The sequence below is a fragment of the Hylobates moloch genome, unplaced genomic scaffold (genome assembly GCF_009828535.3).
Source record: "Hylobates moloch isolate HMO894 unplaced genomic scaffold, HMol_V3 SCAFFOLD_8, whole genome shotgun sequence".
NCBI classification, from domain to species: Eukaryota; Metazoa; Chordata; class Mammalia; order Primates; family Hylobatidae; genus Hylobates; species Hylobates moloch.
In genome coordinates, this window is record NW_026652283.1 from 87134405 (window position 1) to 87151833 (window position 17429).

Below are 17429 nucleotides of genomic sequence, written 5' to 3' on the forward strand. Positions count from 1 at the left end.
GGAAGGCGCCTCTGAGAATGGACAGAGTCATTGGGGAGGGCCTGGCGCATGTCCACCCCGGGTTTCTATGGAAGTCGGGCAGGTGGTAAGAAGAGCTTGCATGAGGATGACAAGCACACATTCAGTTTCTATGAGATTCTGGCGACATATCCAGGCAGTAGAGAGAAATGTAGCCATCACCTGCAAAGAGGCAACAGCCAAAACAAAGAAGATGTAGGCAAGAGGAGACCCCAAGCCAGAGCACTGACAGATGTCCACATCTAAGCACACCAAAAAGAAAAAGGGACTCAGCTAAAAACAAAGACAAAAAGCCAGGATGACTAGTCAGAGGAGGAAGAGAGCTGGGATATTCCCACACACAGTCCAATTCCACACAAACAAAGGCCGAAAGTAAAACTCCCAGTGGGAAATACTCTGGATGAGACTTTTCATGTTTTTTTGTTTTTGTTTTTCTTTTTTTGTAAAAATGGGGTCTCGTTTGGTGACCAAGGATGGTCTCAAATGCCTGGCTTCAAGCAATCCTCCCATCTCAGCCACCCAAAGTGTTGGGATTACAGGTGTGAGCCACTGTGCCAAGACTTTTCATGTTCAGTCATCACGTGGTATTCCCTCCATCAAGAGAGCTCAGAAGATGACATCTCATAAGGAGGTTCCTCGTCTTGGCTAGAGGTCAACAAGGAGTACCTGGAAATACAGAGACAGCAGCAGCACATTCCTCCTTCAGCTGGGCCAGGTACTGGGCTCCACCCTCTGTACAGAAGAGGGAACAAAACTAACATGATCTCTGCCCTCAAGGCACTCCCTATACAGCAGGGGACAGTAGGTGAAATGAGCATAACATGGTAGGTAGGTAAGGTAAGGGCGGGTTCTGAAGTTACAAACACTACCTGGCATGAAACACAGTAAGCGGAGAGGTTTTCCTAACTAATCCCTGCTTCTCCAATTCCTCTAACAAGCCTGCACTTGCCATGGCCCCCAAAAACCAGCCAGGCATGGTGGCTCCTGTCTGCAATTCCATAGCTTTGGGAAGGAAAGGCAGGAGGACTGCTTGAGGCCAGGAGTTCGAGGCTGCAGTAAGCTATAATTACACCACCGCACTCCAGCCTGGGTGACAGAGCAAGACTGTCTCTAAAGCAAAAAAAAAGGCCGGGCGCAGTGGCTCATGCCTGTAATCCCAGCACTTTGGGAGGCCAAGGTGGGCAGATCACAAGGTCAGGAGATCGAGACCATCCTGGCTAACACGGTGAAACCCCGACTCTACTAAAAATACAAAAAAATTAGCTGGGCGTGCGCCTGTAGTCCCAGCTACTCAGGAGGCTGAGGCAGGAGAATGGCGTGAACCCGGGAGGCGGAGCGTGCAGTGAGCCGAGATCGTGCCACTGCAATCTAGCCTGGGCAACAGAGCGAGACTCCGTCTCAAAAAAAAAAAAAAAAAAAAAATGACCAGGTGTGGTGGCTAACATCTGTAATTCCAGCACTTTGGGAGGCCAAGGCAGGTGGATCACTTGAGGCCAGGAGCATGAGACAGCTGAGGCAACATGGCAAAACCCTGTCTCTACAAAACATTTAAAAACTAGCTGGGCATGGTAGCATGCACCTGTAGTCCCAGCTACTTGGGGAGGCTGAGACAGAAGGATCACTTGAGGCCAAGAGGTCGAGGCTGCAGTGAGCTGTGATCGCCACCACTGCACTCCAGCCTGGGCAATAGAGCAAGATTAAGGTAAGGTAAGGTAAGGTAAGGTAAGGTAAGGTAAGGTAAGGTAAGGTAAGGTAAAAAGAAAGGAAAGGTAAAAGGAAACGTAAGGAAGAAAGGAGGAGGGGGAGGGGAGGGGGGAGGATGGAGGGGAAGGGGGAGGAGGGAGGGGAAGGGGGAGGAGGGAGGGGAAGGGGGGAGGGGAAGGGGGAGGAGGGAGGGGAAGGGGGAAGGGGAAGGGGAGGAAGGAAGGAAAGGCCCACAGCCTGCTGATATTGCCAACCAGCTGACCACTGTCTCATCTGCCTAGGCATCTGGGCTCTTGTGAATTGAGCATTTTCCCAATGGAAAAATGGTCGTGTGTGTTCCCAACCTGTCTGTTCACACCTGTTTTGCTTATTAATGTAATTATATCATTATGTTTATAATTTCATGGATAGTATTAAAAGTGTTCTTTTTAAAAAAATTTTTAGTCCATTTACATTGCTATAAAAAAGTGTTAAATCTATGTAAACTAACTTTAATATCTTGAAACAATTAAGGATTAAAAGGCCAATTTGATTTAGATAAAACAATTATAATATATTTAAAAAATCATTTAAACAAAAAGAGGATTATGTACTAAAACAAATCTATTGTCTATATCCTGCAGTGCTCGTAAAGGTAAAGCATTTAGCACAACCCTGGCAAGTGGTAAGCACTCAGTAGATGTGAGTCATTATTATAATTATTGGTTATCTTTACATAAGCAAATAAAGAGTGATGAAAGCTATGAAGGCAGGAAAAAGACAACAGAAGTGGGGGATGCCACAGATGGGATGGTCAAGGAAGGCTTGTCATGGACAGCACATTCTGTTGAGAACCAAAGAACAGAAAATAAGCTGGGCACAGCAGCATGCACCTGTAGTCCCAGCCTACTCGGAAGGCTGAGGCAGGAGGACTGCTGGAGCCCAGGAGTTCGAGGCCAGCCTAGGCAACATACCAAGACCCAGTCTCAGGAAAAAAAGAAAGAGAAATAAATAAAAACTTTAAAAACAAAACAAAAAAAGAAAAGGAAGAGGGGTAGCGAGGGAGCGGCATGATCCAAGGTCATGGGAGTTTGGTGTATTCGAGAGTCTGGAAGCACTGGTGGGGCTGCTATAGGGTAAGGAGGGTGGGACGAGGCTGGCTGGATAGAGCCAAGAGCCAGGTCACAGAGTCTCCGAAGACCCTGCATTTTATCCAAAGGGCAATGGGAAACAAAAGAGCAGCATAACCCAGTTGGATTTCAAAAAAAAGACCAGCCAGGCTGCTGAGAAGAAGAGTGGAAGCTGGGAGAGCAGTTACAGCTGTCCAGGGATGAGATGGCAGTGGCTTCATCAAGGGTGGCAACAGCCAAGTTGGAGAACAGGTCTGGGATATATCTAGAGGAAGAATTAACAGGGCTGGTGGATGGCCAGGAGGATACAGAAATGGGGTAAACCACGTTGTATTTATTAAGACAAATGTGTGTGGAGGGGGGAACAATCCACTTTCCACAATGGATGAGTTAATAATCTCAGTATGTGGGTACATGAGGCTGAGGGAGGAAGGGAAGGTCAGGGTGGGCATACATTTGGCAGTCACCAACATGTGGCTGGTATTACAGCCTTGGGAGAGAGGATACAGACAGAAGCAGGCTGGGCACGCCAACATTTAGAGCAGTACATCACAGTCACCTGAGGATCAATTAGAATGACTATGCCTGACGGTGGGGCCTGGGGAGGATATATAGTCAGCCCTCTGTATCCACCATGGATCGAAAATATTCAGGGGGAAAAAACAATATAAAATAACAATACAAAATTTTAGGCTGGACATGGTGGCTCACTCCTATAATCCTAGCACTTTGTGAGGCTGAGGTGGGAGGAATGCTTGAGCCAAGGAGTTTGAGACCAGCCTGGGCAACATGGTGAAAATCCTGTCTCTACAAAAAAATATGAAAGTTGGCGAGGCATGGTGGCGTGTGCCTGTAGTCCCAACTACTGGGGGGCTGAGGTGGGAGGATGGCTTGAGTCTGGGAGGTTGAGAATGCAGTGAGCCAAGATGGCACCAAGGCACTCCATCCTGGGTGACAGGAGAAGACTAAAAAAAAAAAAAAATACACCAAACAAAAAAAAACAAAAAACATAGCATTTACAAGTAATACAAGTAATCTAGACTTAAAGTATATGGAAAGATGTGTACAGGTTAAATGCAAATACTATGCCATTTCATATCAGGGACTTGAGCATCCATGGATTTTGGTATCTGCAGGGGATTGGTTCCAGGGCTGGTTTTTTCCTTTTTCTTTTTTTGAGGCAGAGTCTCGCTCTGTTGCCCAGGCTGGAGTGCAGTGGCACGATCTTGGCTCACTGCAACGTCCACCTCCTAGGCTCAAGCAATCCTACCACCTCAGCCTCCTGAGTAGCTGGGACTACAAGGTGCATACCATCACACCCAGCTATTTTTTTTTTTTTAAATTTTTTGTAGAGATAGGGTTTCATCATGTTGCCCAGGCTGGTCTCGAACTTCTGGGCTCATATGATCTGCCTGCTTTGGCCTCCTAAAGTGATGGGATTACAGGCGTGAGCCACCACGCCTGGCCTAGGACTGTATTTTTTTTTATTTTTTATTTGTTTGTTTGTTTAATTTATTTATTTTTGAGAGATGGAGTCTCACTCTGTCACCCAGGCCGGAGTGCAGTGGCACAATCTCAGATCACTGCAACCTCTGTCTCCCGGGTTCAAGAGATTCTCCTGTCTCAGCCTCCCAAGTAGCTGGGATTACAGGTGCATGCCACCATGCCTGGCTAATTTTTGTATTTTTAGTAGAGACGGAGTTTCGCCATGTTAGCCAGGCTGGTCTCAAACTCCTGATCTCAGGTGATCCACCCACCTCAGCCTCCCAAAGTGCTGGGATTATAGGCATGAGCCACAGCATCTGGCAGACTATATTTTTTAAAGCTCTAAGTGCATCAGGGTTGACAGCCACTGATTTGGAAGCTCAGAGGAAGAGGAAAAAGAAAGAACTGGTGAAAGAGGCTGGAAAGACTACCCAGAGAGACAAAAGGGAACTCTGGGAGCAAGTGAGGCACTGGAAGCCAAGCCAGGAGAGTGCCCAGAAGGGAGCGACCACTGTGTCGGCCCTGCTCAAGGGTCAATCAGGATGAAGGGAGACAGGAGCCTCCAGGTACAGTGGTGGAGATAGAGGGATTCCAGTTAAACCCCATGCCAGATACTCTGGGTCCTCATGCCTTATCTTGAGCAAATTCCTACTCTCCTGGGATGAGCCCTGTATGAGTAAAACACATGAGGTTTGTTGCCCCATAAAACCAACTGTATAAACGCTTGCTATGCCTGTGACCGTGTGGACACAAGTGAATGAGCAAAGGTGAAAATGGGGTATAATAATATTATTGTAGGTTCTACTTTATGGACACAACTCTAGAGTAGTGGGGAGACCTGCACACAATTCCTGGCCCCACATACCCTGGCTGTGCAAGGCTCAGCAAGTCAATGCACCCCACACCTCAGGGGCCCCATGTGAACAATGATGGTTGGACTAGATTAAAGGTCTTTGTTGTTGTTGTTTACTTTTAAGTTCAATTTTTAAAAGTTAAAATGGCAAGGGGAGCTGGTTTAATATGCAGGTTCCCAGACCCCCCTCCCTCCTCCCACATAAGCAAGGTAAGCAACTCAGGGTAGGATGGCACCAAAGGCCTCAAGAGCTGCCTGCATTGGTCCAACCCAGTGCAAAGTCCTTGGGTTAGGACATGGAAAAAAATAAATAGTCCAGGAGATGTTTTTATCTCCTTAGTCAGAAAACCTGAGCTGAAATGCAAACAAGTTCTCAAAGGATTAGAGGTGAATACCAGTCACTCAGTAAATACTGTTGGCTAATTCCTTAATATTACTTTACAGTAAAAGCAAACGATGGAACAATATTTTGAAACTCTTACTTGCTTTATAACCTTCTCTTCTTAGGAAAAAGGCTGCTCCAGGTAAACTCAGGGAGGCTGGGCAGCAGATCATACACAGGTGAGATATGGATTTTTTTTTTTCTTCAATCAATGCTCCTTAACCAAAAAGTTACATGGAACAGCCCCTGGAAGAAGGGACCAAGAAGAGTTTCATAGCCACCTAAAGACCAATGCAGCAGCTTTCATGTCCGGTGTCTGCTGCATGTTATGTGACTACAAAAGTCTATAGCACACACTGTCATTTCCACCAGGGATTAGAGAAGTGTGACCTACAAGCCACAGGATGGAGGTGAAAATCACAAGGAAGAAAGAAACTTCATCTTCAAATTAAGCTGTATCAAGCTAAGTGTCACTTGGGACAATGCCCTGAGCCATGAAAAAAAATGAATTTTGAATATGTTAGACATATATTTTATAAATAAATAAGCTACTGACAGATTTTGAAACTAAGGTTTTGATGGGGTTTTTGGGTTTTTTTGTATTTCACCAGATGAGTTTCATTCTTAAACAAGAAGTTTTCTTGTCCCCTTTGTAGCTAATCTGAGATACTGGGTAAGAGATGGAGTCAAACCAGACAAACTAGGTCTGACTCACCTTGCTAGGTATGTAACTTTTCCCTAATTTCCCTGAGCCTCGCCATCTTCGTGTGCAGAAAGCAAGAGTATTAAATTCAGGCCACTCTGAGGATTATCCAGCACACTGCAAGTACCGTATGTTGACTATGCTTTCTCCCAAATGTCCCATCGTTGTGAGTATATTTGTTTTGTGGGTCATTTTAATTTTCTGTGTTTCTCAGACTCAGGAGTTGTAAGTCCACCTGACTGGGAGAAGCACTAAAACTTCTCTGAAAACGGCATTCTACCACCTGGCAAAGGTGGATGCCCAAAGCTTTCTCACCTCTTCTTCAGAAGCCAAGTGAGGCCAAATTTAAAAGGTAAAGCCGCGTTTCTCCACTCAGGGGGAGGATGTGCAGGAAGGGGCTGTGTCTGCTCTGATCTGCGTAGTATTGTGTAGCTGGCCCTCTTCTGTAGGATTTCTCACCAGAGCTCCTTATCCCCATGCCCACCCACAATCGAGAACCTCTGCCCTAATCGATGCAGGCTTCCTTGTCTTCTCACATGCCTCAAAACTGATTCAACACACTAGTGAGTCACAGCATCTCCAGGGTTACACACGTGTAAATAAACACACGAAGCCCAAAAAGGATACCATGCACACAGCAGGACTCTGAACCTGTGCCTTCTGGTGACCGCTCTGCCAGTTTAGCAAGGCTCACAGACCCTTCCCTCAGAAGAAAGCTTTGAAGACATAAAATACAAAGGACTGAAAAGGAAAACAATTGCATCTAAAACTTGAAAAACTCTGGGATATGAACAACGACAAAAAAGTCTGTGATATCTGATAAGTGCTTCTTTATTAAAGAAATAAAAGATCTAAATAAATAAAACAAAATAAGACAGATTCCATAACACTGTATGCCACAACACTGAGCCTTCCACACGTCCATTTCACCTATAATAAAAACAGCTCTACCCAACTGTAACATGAAATAAAAGATCTATCAGCACATTTAACAACAAATGCAACTTCATGGCAGTGATGAACAAAGGCAGTAATTCAAAGTATCTGCTTCCACTGAAGCATGACATGAAAATATCTGTGATTTCTACTGGTGACAATATTACAGATTCTGCTAATACCACTGTGCCTATGTGTGTCTATGTTCACAATTAAAGGAAATGCTGCATTTCCGTTAGAAGTTAATAAAAATAAAAGTGTCATTTTTTTGCCCCTTTATAAGTGCATGGAACCCCTAAATTCTCTCTACAGACCCTTTAGGGGTCGCAGGACCTTAGTGAGAGAGCTCCGCTCTCCAGAGTCCTGTGTTTAAGAGTTAACACCTGATCGTTCAATTAACAGATATTTAGGAAATAGCTATGTTGCTCTAACTACAGGAACCACAGAAGAAGATACAGAATTAAGTTAAGGCTTGGAGGCAAGCATGCTCTAAGAACTTACAGAATCTCTGCTCAATGTTTATTTTGGTTCTTTCAGTTTTATCATAAGTTGTATTATCTACTAACAGGATTTCTTCTTTTTTCTTAACTGTATAACTAAAAACAAAGCAAAAAAACAAAAAAGACACTCTCTCTCTGTTCAAGTCTACTGTTTGTGTGTTTTGAGATGGAATTTCATTCTTGTTGCCCAGGCTGGAGTACAATGGCACGATCTCGGCTCACCACAACCTCCACCTCCCAGGTTCAAGTGATTCTCCTGCCTCAGCTTCCCAAGTAGCTGGGATTACAGGCATCTGCCACCATGCCTGGCTAATTTTTGTATTTTTAGTAGAGATGAGGTTTCTCCATGTTGGTCAGGCTGGTCTCAAACTCCCCACCTCAGGTGATTCGCCCGCCTCAGCCTCCCAAAGAGCTGGGATTATAGGTGTGAGCCGCCACGCCTGGCCTCAAGTCTACTGTTAAACAGATTTTAGAAACTGTGGCTCAGTGTAATCGAGTAATCCATTTCACCTATAATAAAACCAGCCCTACCCAACTGTAGGCATTTTACAGGAATGAAATGAGGCAATTTGCGTCAATGTTCTCTGAAAATTGTGTGGTGTTGCCCATGGATGGTCTTCCAATTACACTGTAAATGTCAGTGATTAATCAAAGTGTGAATGGTGCCAAGTGCAGTGGCTCACACCTGATTTCCTAGCACTTTGGAAGGCTGAAGCAGGAGGATTGTTTGAGGCCTGGAGTTTGACACCAGCCTGGGCAACATAGGGAGACTCCATCTCTCCAAAAAAAGTTAAAAATTAGCTGGACGTGGTGGTACGTGGTACATACATGTAGTCCTAGCTACTCAGGAAGCTGAGGTGGGAGGGTTGCTTGAGACCAGGAAGTCAAAGCTGCAGTAAGCCATATGTGCACCACTGCACCCCAGCCTGGGCAACACAGCAAAACCTTGTCTGAAAAAAAAAAAAAAGTGTGTGAGTGGGACCCAGGAGCCTCCTGTGAGAGAAGTGGCCATGATAGCTACTGCAGAATCACAAGAGGGTCTCCTAAGGAAAGGTAAGTAACACAGAGAGATTTCCCAGAAAATAATTCTGTTACAAACTCTACTATTCTCTTGTGAATTTTTTTGCAGACGTCTACAGTCTGAAAAAAGCAAATACAAAATCTACCAAGGAGGTTACTGTAGACTCAGTTTTCCATACAATACCACACATCTCCTTGGTGGTACAGACGTCGTGAATCAACAAAATGACTTGCTAAGAGCCTCCTATATGCTACAAGACACACTAGAAATTCTAAAGCTTCAACTTCAATATGAGTACAAGTCTAACATGCTTCATATCTACCCTGGTGTAGATTATTCTATTATTATCCATATTGAAACTGATTATCTGCAGTATTCACAAAGACTCTGTAGAGTTTATGGGTCAATGTAAGCAAAACTTTTTTCTTATTAATATCTAATAAAGAGAACTTGAAAACATCCCTAGATACCCCCTAAAGGAGAAACTTGTAGTACTAATTTGTTTATTACAAATAACCTCACAAATTCAAGAAAATTGGAGAGATCAGCCTGTATTAGTAAAAATAATTACAAGAAATCTTTAAAGATGTGACATAACTTGAACCAAGTTATCTGCAGGTAGGAGGATTGCTATACTTTTTTTTAAGTGACACAGTGATACATAGATATGTAAATTATTGGCTGCCATAAGTTTTTAAAGAGTGAAATTACTTCTAAAAAGGCACATTTTGAATAAATATCAGAATCATAAAGCATTCATTTTTTAAATTATCCTTTTTTTTCAAGTCTGCAATATCAAGCTTCATACCCTGGCCATCATGACCACACTGAAAACACTCACCTAGTTTACTGCTCACCCTACCAGGTATCAGCTCTGCAGCCCATCAGCATGACTGGTTTGCTGCTGCAGCGATATTTGGACTCTCCAAATATCCAGCTTAGTGAGCTTTCACACAAGAGCCTTGGTACACAAGCCTTGGTACACATATTTTGCTATGTCACATAAATGAGAAGCCTGGATATTCCCAATATCTTTGGTTTTAAATTTAGACAAACTCCTTCCCAGTGAATTTCTAAGGATTTGTATTTTTGGTAAGAAACAGAAATAGGAACATTTTCAAATTCTTCTGTACAGTCAAAACAAAAATTTGGCTCCCACCTATAATCCCAGCACTTCGGGAGGCCAAGGTGGGTGGCTTAAGGTCAGGAGTGGTCAGGTTGGTCAGCCTGGCCGACATGGTGAAACCCGTCTCTACTAAAAATACAAAAATTAGCCGGGCATGGTGGTGCACGCCTGTAGCCCCAGCTACTCGGGAGGCTGAGGCAGGAGAATTGTTTGAATCCAGAAGGCAGAGGTTGCAGTGAGCTGAGATCGCACCATTGCATTCCAACCTGGGCAAGAGAGCCAGACTCCATCTCAAAAAAATAAATACATAAAAAGTTGGTTCAAATGAAAATCTTACTTGCTCCTCACTCCTCTAAAATTTCTATTCAGAACATTTAAAATTGGGACCTTTTGTGCAGTTAACCCCTACAGTCGCATTTCTTTGACCACCTTTCCAGAGGTGGCAAGCCACAGCACAGGGTAGCCAGTACAAGATCTTATTTGGGGCCATGGCTAAGAAGACCTGGTCATGATACTGCCATCACAACACACATGGACAACTACTTACGGAAGTATTTTAGCGTCTCTTCAATTTGCTCGGTTGTGAGGTCAATGTTGGCATCTGGAGAAATGAGAGGTGTATGGAGCCAGTCGTCGTGGTCATAACCGTAGATGGTGTCGGCTCTTAACTTATAATGGGGCAGCTGCTCCTCCAGCAGGCTAATGATCTCGACTTCCGGAAGATCGGTGCTGTTGCACACATCTAAAGACAAGACAACCAAGAAATGAGAGCCCAGAAATGGCTATGGTCTTGCTGTTAGTTAACTAAACTTGTAGCCTGCGGCAGATATCTTCAGTTATTTATCTACAGCATGAAGAAGCTAGACAAGGCTATATCAGGAGTCTTTTTCCAATTTAAATTCTATTCTCAAAACTTTGAATTGTGCACGCTTATGGCCAAGACCTACCCAAAAGTTTCCTGCTGTTTAGTGTCCACTATTTAGGAAGAAAAGCCAAAAATTTTGAGCTTTTATCATCTGAGTTAAGTCTTTCCTCCAACCCTTTCTCTGGTCATTCTCCTTCAAGCGTCAGCCAAACCAGTATTAATTTCACCAATATGCCTAACTTCTTCATGTCACTGTTTTACCACTGAAGCTATCCTCCCATCTAGAATTTTGCCTTCATTTAATTTATTCATTCATCTGTTCATTCATCCACACTTCCTTCCTTCCATCCATCCATCCATTTGAATCCTGAGTACCAGGGGCACAGGAGACACAGTGATGAACACCAGAGTCACGGTCTTGCCCTTGAAACACTTATATCCTTATGGGGCATCCAGCAATTACACCAATAGGTGCCCATCCTTTAAAGAACAGCTTGGTGTTTTGAGCACACCACACAGAATTAATCTCTCTTACCCTTTCTATACTGACGTGCCATTTTGTCAGAACCTCAGTTAGTACACTTATGAAGTGTCTTGTGGGTATTTCAGTATCTGACTCATCTTGTTGGGAGAGGGCAAACTTCCATGCACAGCTACCCTTGATCCACCACCTGTACCCCACAGCTCTTGGCCCAGGCTGTGCTCAGGGCATGCATACTAATGCCTGTGATGGAGAACCAATTCACACAAAGCACATTAATGCAGGCCTTTAAATTGCAAACATGACAACATGGCAAACATAACCAGGATATGTACCCTACTTCTCTATCCTAGTGCTTATTCATCAAAGCAGAACACAGAGACTGAATTAAATAAGTGCTAATGGGTAAGTGATAATTATCTATCAACTAATTCTGGCATCATCCACTATATCAGCCCATTTGCATAAGGCATTCCCTATGATGGGAAACAGCCCATGGGAGCAGCAGTGGTTTTGTCAACCCATAAATAAACCAAGTGCCTGTGGTGCACACAACTAGACAGGAGAGGAGAGTTAACTTGGTATTTTGTTCTAGGAATGAGTTTTCAACAAAGAAAAATTATTCAAAAGATAAGAATATTACTGAGGTTGATTCTTTTTTTTTTTTTTTTAAGACAGTGTCTCACTCTGTTGCCCAGGCTGGAATGCAGTGGCACAATCTTGACTCACTGCAGCCTTGACCTCCTGGCCTCACGCATTCCTCCCACCTTGGCCTCCTGAGTAGCCAGGACCACTGATGTGCACCACCAAACCCAGCTAATTTTATTTTTTGTAGAGACAACGTCTCCCTATGTTGCCCAGGTGGGTCTCGAACTCCTGGGCTCATGCAATCCTCCTGCCTTGGCCCCACAAAGTGCTGGGATTACAGGCATGAGAAATCTTGCTGGGCCTGAGGTCAATTCTTATCAAAGTCATAGTACCATGTTCTTGCTTTGAAGTAGAAAACAAAAATGAGAACCTGGATCAAGTGGAGGACCAAACTCACTCTTCAGTCTCCATCCCTCTCCAAGATGTTAGAAGGGGCAGAGGAGAGAAAAAAAAGAAAAATACTTGTGATAAGTAAAACCACACAACAGCAGGGAAAATAAAGAGGACATGCTGAGGACAAACCAAAAGTATGAGGTATTCCTAAACATGGTAAGATAAAATTAAAGGAGAAAGGCCCAGTCTTACACAGAAGCATTCACTCGCACATGCGTGCATGTCTGCACGCACACAGGAAATGACTGGTGCAGTCAGTGGGAGTAGATCCTGGGGTGCTCCACATGGGAGGCTACTGTCACAGGGAGCAGGAAGGGCCAGGGGCAGGGATTCACTGCAGAACCAAAGCAGGAACAGCAGGGAGGACCAGTCCCTTCTCTTTTCCCTCTGCTTGAGCCAAGGCCAGGAAGGCAGAAAGGCAGTAACTGTGGGGCCTGTACACACTCAGGTAGAACATGGAACACCTCTGCCTGAAGAAGGGCAATGCCAGAGACTTTGTGTCAAATAAGAAGGCCATTCAACAGGTGAAAAAAATATGGATTCATGAGAAAAGAGAATGTAGAGTTATGACTCATCACCCTTTGGGCAGGAGCCCACTGAAAACACCTGTCAGCACCCACCCCTCCTGCAGCGTCCTACCATTCCATACTAACTGCTCTCCCTCAATTCAATATGCAAAGCTTTGCCATAGAGCATTGCTACTGAGGGAGTCAGCATGGTTTTCCAAAATGCCAAGGAAAGGGTTAAAAATGAGAAAGTGAGGACATTCAGAATTTTAGTTGGAGCTTTAGTCCTGGAGGGGGGACTAAATCTCACTGTTGGGACCTCTCTGCCTCGTGGGGGAAATGTCACAGCAAGCATACTTGGTATTTCAGCCAGCCAAATACAAGGCCAGACTTGCTCTGTCACTTTGCAAAGCTCTGCTGGAAACAGAAGTTATGTCCTCCCCCAGGCAGAGCAATAGCCCAGCCTCAAGGCAGAAGATTTCTCATATTTCTTCCCATCTCCCACTAGCAATAAACCACCATCCAAAGGCTCAAGATGGGCCCATAATAAGCAAATATTTCCTCTTCTCACTATCAAGTAAAGAGTGAGTTCCCATGAAGTTCGTCTCTGGGAAAGACCTCATAGCCATAAAATGCCACCATGTAACTGAGGGAACATGGGGTCAAACAGGTCAAGCATTTCTTGGCTAAACATGGATCTGGTCAAATTGTCTCCATAGCAGCTCCACAAAAGGCAGTGCCAGCCTATCCCTAGTAGAACAGGCAGGGAACCAACACATTCCCGCATGACACACCCACACAACAGGCTGAAATCATCTGGTGTCAATGCTGTTTGGTGGTGGGGAAGGCAACAAACTCCAGGAAAAAAAAAAAGTCCCTTCTAAGAAATCTAAGAATGTTTCACTTATGAGCATGCTTCCAGTTGCTCAAAAGTTGAGACTTGACCTGTCTTTCCATGTTTCCAGGGCTGAAGGTCAACCTATTTACAGTGTGGGTCCTTGTGCCCATGTGATATCTTTTTCCTTAAAGCATATGACCAGTGAGATAAAGTATCAAAAGGTAAGGCTATGACAAAATGCCTTTTTAAAAAACTCTGGCCCAGGCACAGTGGCTCACACCTGTAATCCCAGCACTTTGGGAGGTTGAGGCTGGTGGATCACTTGAGGTCAGGAATTCGAGACCTGCCTGGCCAACATGGTGAAACCCTGTCTCCACTAAAAATACAAAAATTAGCCAGGCATAGCGGCGCACGCCAGTAATCCCAGCTACTCAGGAGGCTGATGCAAGAGAATCACTTGAACCCAGGAGGCAGAGGTTACAGTAAGCCAAGATCACGCCACTGCACTCCAGCCTGGGTGACAGAGCGAGACTCTGTTCAAAAAAAAAACTCTGTATATTTGATTTTTCTGTGACGTAACCAGCCTTATAAATATTAGCAGCAAGTTTTCAGATGCTTTAAAGGCCCAAAGAATTAGGACATGGGATAGGATTATGGAGATGGCCCGTGCAGCTCTCCTTGACCTTGGCCACAAGGCCAAAAGCCCCACGGAGCCCCTATGGAAGGAGACACCATGGTTGCCTCAAGGAGAGAACACATCCAAGGCCTGACATCAGGTAAACGTAACAGAAGAGTCTTCAAGAATTCCCCAGGAGGCCAGGCGTGGTGGCTCACACCTGTAATCCCAGCACTTTGGGAGGCCGAGGCGGGCGGATCATGAGGTCAGGAGATCGAGACCATCCTGGCTAACACGGTGAAACCCCATCTCTACTAAAAATACAAAAAATTAGCCGGGCGTGGTGGTGGGCGCCTATAGTCCCAGCTACTAGGGAAGCTGAGGCAAGAGAATGGTGTGAACCCGGGAGGTGGAGCTTGCAGTGAGCCGAGACTGTGCCACTGCACTCCAGCCTGGGCAACGGAGCGAGACTCTGTCTCAAAAAAATAAAAAAAGAATTCCCCAGGAATGCTTTCACCATGCCAAACATCAAGCCAGAGCATTGTCTCACCCTCCCAGCAACCTGGCACACAGATTTGCCTGTTATTACAGATCAGTAAGCTGGGCTGTGGGACATCTTATTGGTCAAGTTGATTCAGCTAAGCAGCAGATCAGGCAGGAGCAGCCTCAGCTGTTCCACTAAAAGCTGTGATCTTCCCTCCAACACCTGCTACCCAGCTCCTAGGAGGGTGCACTTGAAATGCTGGGGAATTCCCAGGATGTCATCATCAGAAAGTTTTTGTTCTAAACAGGTGGAAGACTTCATACATGTGGTACGCATGTAAAATGAAACATACTCACAAATTAGGGAGGTGTTGGAATAATTTTCCCCTTCAAAGCACAGGAAGCAGAGGCAAGAATTTACTAACTTGTCTGCAGAACCACGGAGGGTCAGGGGCCTGTGTAGGACAGGAGCTTATTCAAGTTCCTGCTGTGAATGGACACTGCCGGCCCACCCTGGAGGAAACGAACCCTTTATGCTCGCTGTGGTCACCATTTCCCCACAGTTGTAATTCACATTAGTAACAAGCTATAAAAATGTGTTCTCAAATAAGTCTCAAATGAAGGGCATCAATTTCCTGACCAATCCCAAAGCCCAAAGGTCCATGGCTTCAGGTAGATATGCAATAACAACAGCCCAAAATCCCACCGACCCCCAGCCTGTCAAACCATCAAAAGGCCAGGCTCAACCATATCGGTGGAGGCCTACCCCTTGGCATCCCCTCCTTGCCCAGTTACTGTAATGCCCCATGGTGGCTGGCCAAATTGTGGCTGGTGCCATTCCTGGAACAGAGCTTTTTATTTATTTATTTTTTGTTGGTTTGTTTGTTTTAAATAGAGATGGAATCTCACTGTGCTGACCAGGCTGGTCTCGAACTCCTGACCTCAAATGACCCTCCCATCTCAGTCTCTCAAAGAGCTTTTTAAATCATACTATTATTCTTCTTTAAAAACCTCCCAGCTCCCTATAAAGTGTTTCATCATTCTGCCTCTACATTTCTATGGGAGAGGCTACTGAGTGTTTCCCAGTATGCAATTGCCACTTCTTCCTTTTGGTCATGCAACCCCCGTAAGATGTGGCTGGGCCCACGGCCAACCAGCTAAAAACTGTGTTTCCCAGCTTTCCCTGCAGTAAGGTGTATCCACATGCCTGGTTACGTAAGAGAACTTCCAAGTCATGCCCTTTCCGTTGGTCCAGTTGCAGAGTTGGCCTGGTGCTGGAGCCATGCTCAGCTGAATTAGTAAAGGCAATGCCCAGGAAATGACCAGAGCTACCTCAGCTGCCTGAAACACCCTGGTGGAGAGAGAGCTCCTGGACCTCCTTCCACTTGGACTTTTAAAAGTAAAAGAAATAAACAACTACCTTATTGAGGCCACAGTTCCAATTACTTTGGTCTCTGTTAAAGCAGCTAGCTCAACACCTGAACAGCCTTTCTTACCAAGCCCAGCCTCTGCTATTTTCTCCAATTTCCCTTCACTTAAGGCATACCAACTTCTCACCATTTTCCAAACACATTTTTTTCACAAATCTGAGTTTTTAGACCAGCTGTTTTAGCTCCCTAGAATGCCCTTCATTGCCTAGCAAACTCCATCTTAAAATATCATTCAAATGTCACTCCGTATTGCAAAGCCTCCCTTAACCTCTCTTCTCTGGCTTCCACAGTTCTCAGTACATAAATGACTTCACTACGATGTTAGAAGTGTATTCTCTGTGGCTCTTCCCTACTAATTGTGAGCCCCACAAGAGAAAAGGCTTTGAATTATCCACCTTACCTTCAGCCCAGCCCTTACTACTTTGCCAGGCAACAGTAAGTGTGAGATGAGTGATGGAACAAGGGTAGGAGACAGCAGCAGCCAGTGGCAGGTCTAGTCTGTGAATCCCCTGCCTACCCAGAACAGACACATGGCCAGCTTGCAGCATGAGGCAGGTGGAGCCATCTAGTGTCAAAGTCTTTTCAAACCCACCTCAATATCACCCTAGGTCTTTATCCAGCATAAAGGAAAGTCCCATGGGATAGTAAATGTCCCCTCAATTGCTCAGCAGATGTCAATCCAATACCTACCATTCTTATGGCACCACTTTGAAAGTAAAATAACCTAAAAGGACTCTTTACCTCTTCAGAGGTATAACCCTTCCTAGGTTTTTTCCAAGGCATAAGATTTGGAATGGACCCTCCTACCCAAGATATGGGCTTCAGTTAGGGCCACCAGGGGGTGAAGAAAGCGTGCTGGGGCCTGCTTGGCACCTGGAAGGTGTGGAGCTGTAGAAGCAGCTATATCCATTCTCCACCTGACTGGGGCTAGATCCTCACCTACAGAGAGCGGCTAAGAGAAGGCTCCTCCGTCTAGGGATTTCCACTGATTCTCAGGTGACATGCCAGCTTCACAAAACCTGCCAGGTGCCTGAGACAATGCTTACATTTTACAGCAAAGGCAATAGCTCTAAATTAGCGTCCAACATTTAACACTCAGGGAACCTCATGTAAAAATACAGATCTCAGCAGGGCGCAGTGGCTCACACCTGTAATCCCAGCACTTTGGGAGGCCAAGGCGGGCAGATCACTTGAGGTCAGGAGTTCAAAACCAGCCTGGCCAACATGGTGAAACTCCGTTTCTACTAAAAATAAAAATAAAAAAATTAGCTGATCATGATGGTAGACACCTGTAATCCCAGCTACTTGGGAGGCTGAAGCAGGAAGAACTGC

The 17429-nt window shown here is 45.0% G+C and overlaps 1 protein-coding gene across 10 annotated transcripts in view; it reads right to left on the reverse strand.

The window, feature by feature from the left end:
• TRAK1 (trafficking kinesin protein 1) overlaps nucleotides 1–17429 on the reverse strand; it is a 216499-nt gene that overhangs the window by 92448 nt on the left and 106622 nt on the right. For 9 of the 10 annotated variants that reach the window (XM_058443543.1, XM_032161965.2, XM_058443544.1 and 6 more), the window contains one exon: nucleotides 10385–10579. Coding sequence is in view for 3 of the 10 variants with exons in the window: in XM_032161959.2 (XP_032017850.1) it covers nucleotides 10385–10579 (195 nt within the window). In the remaining 7 variants the exon portion in view is untranslated. Of the gene's footprint in view, nucleotides 1–10384; nucleotides 10580–12201; nucleotides 12222–17429 lie in introns of those variants that run through there. The other variant, XM_032161966.2, reaches the window with a different exon arrangement.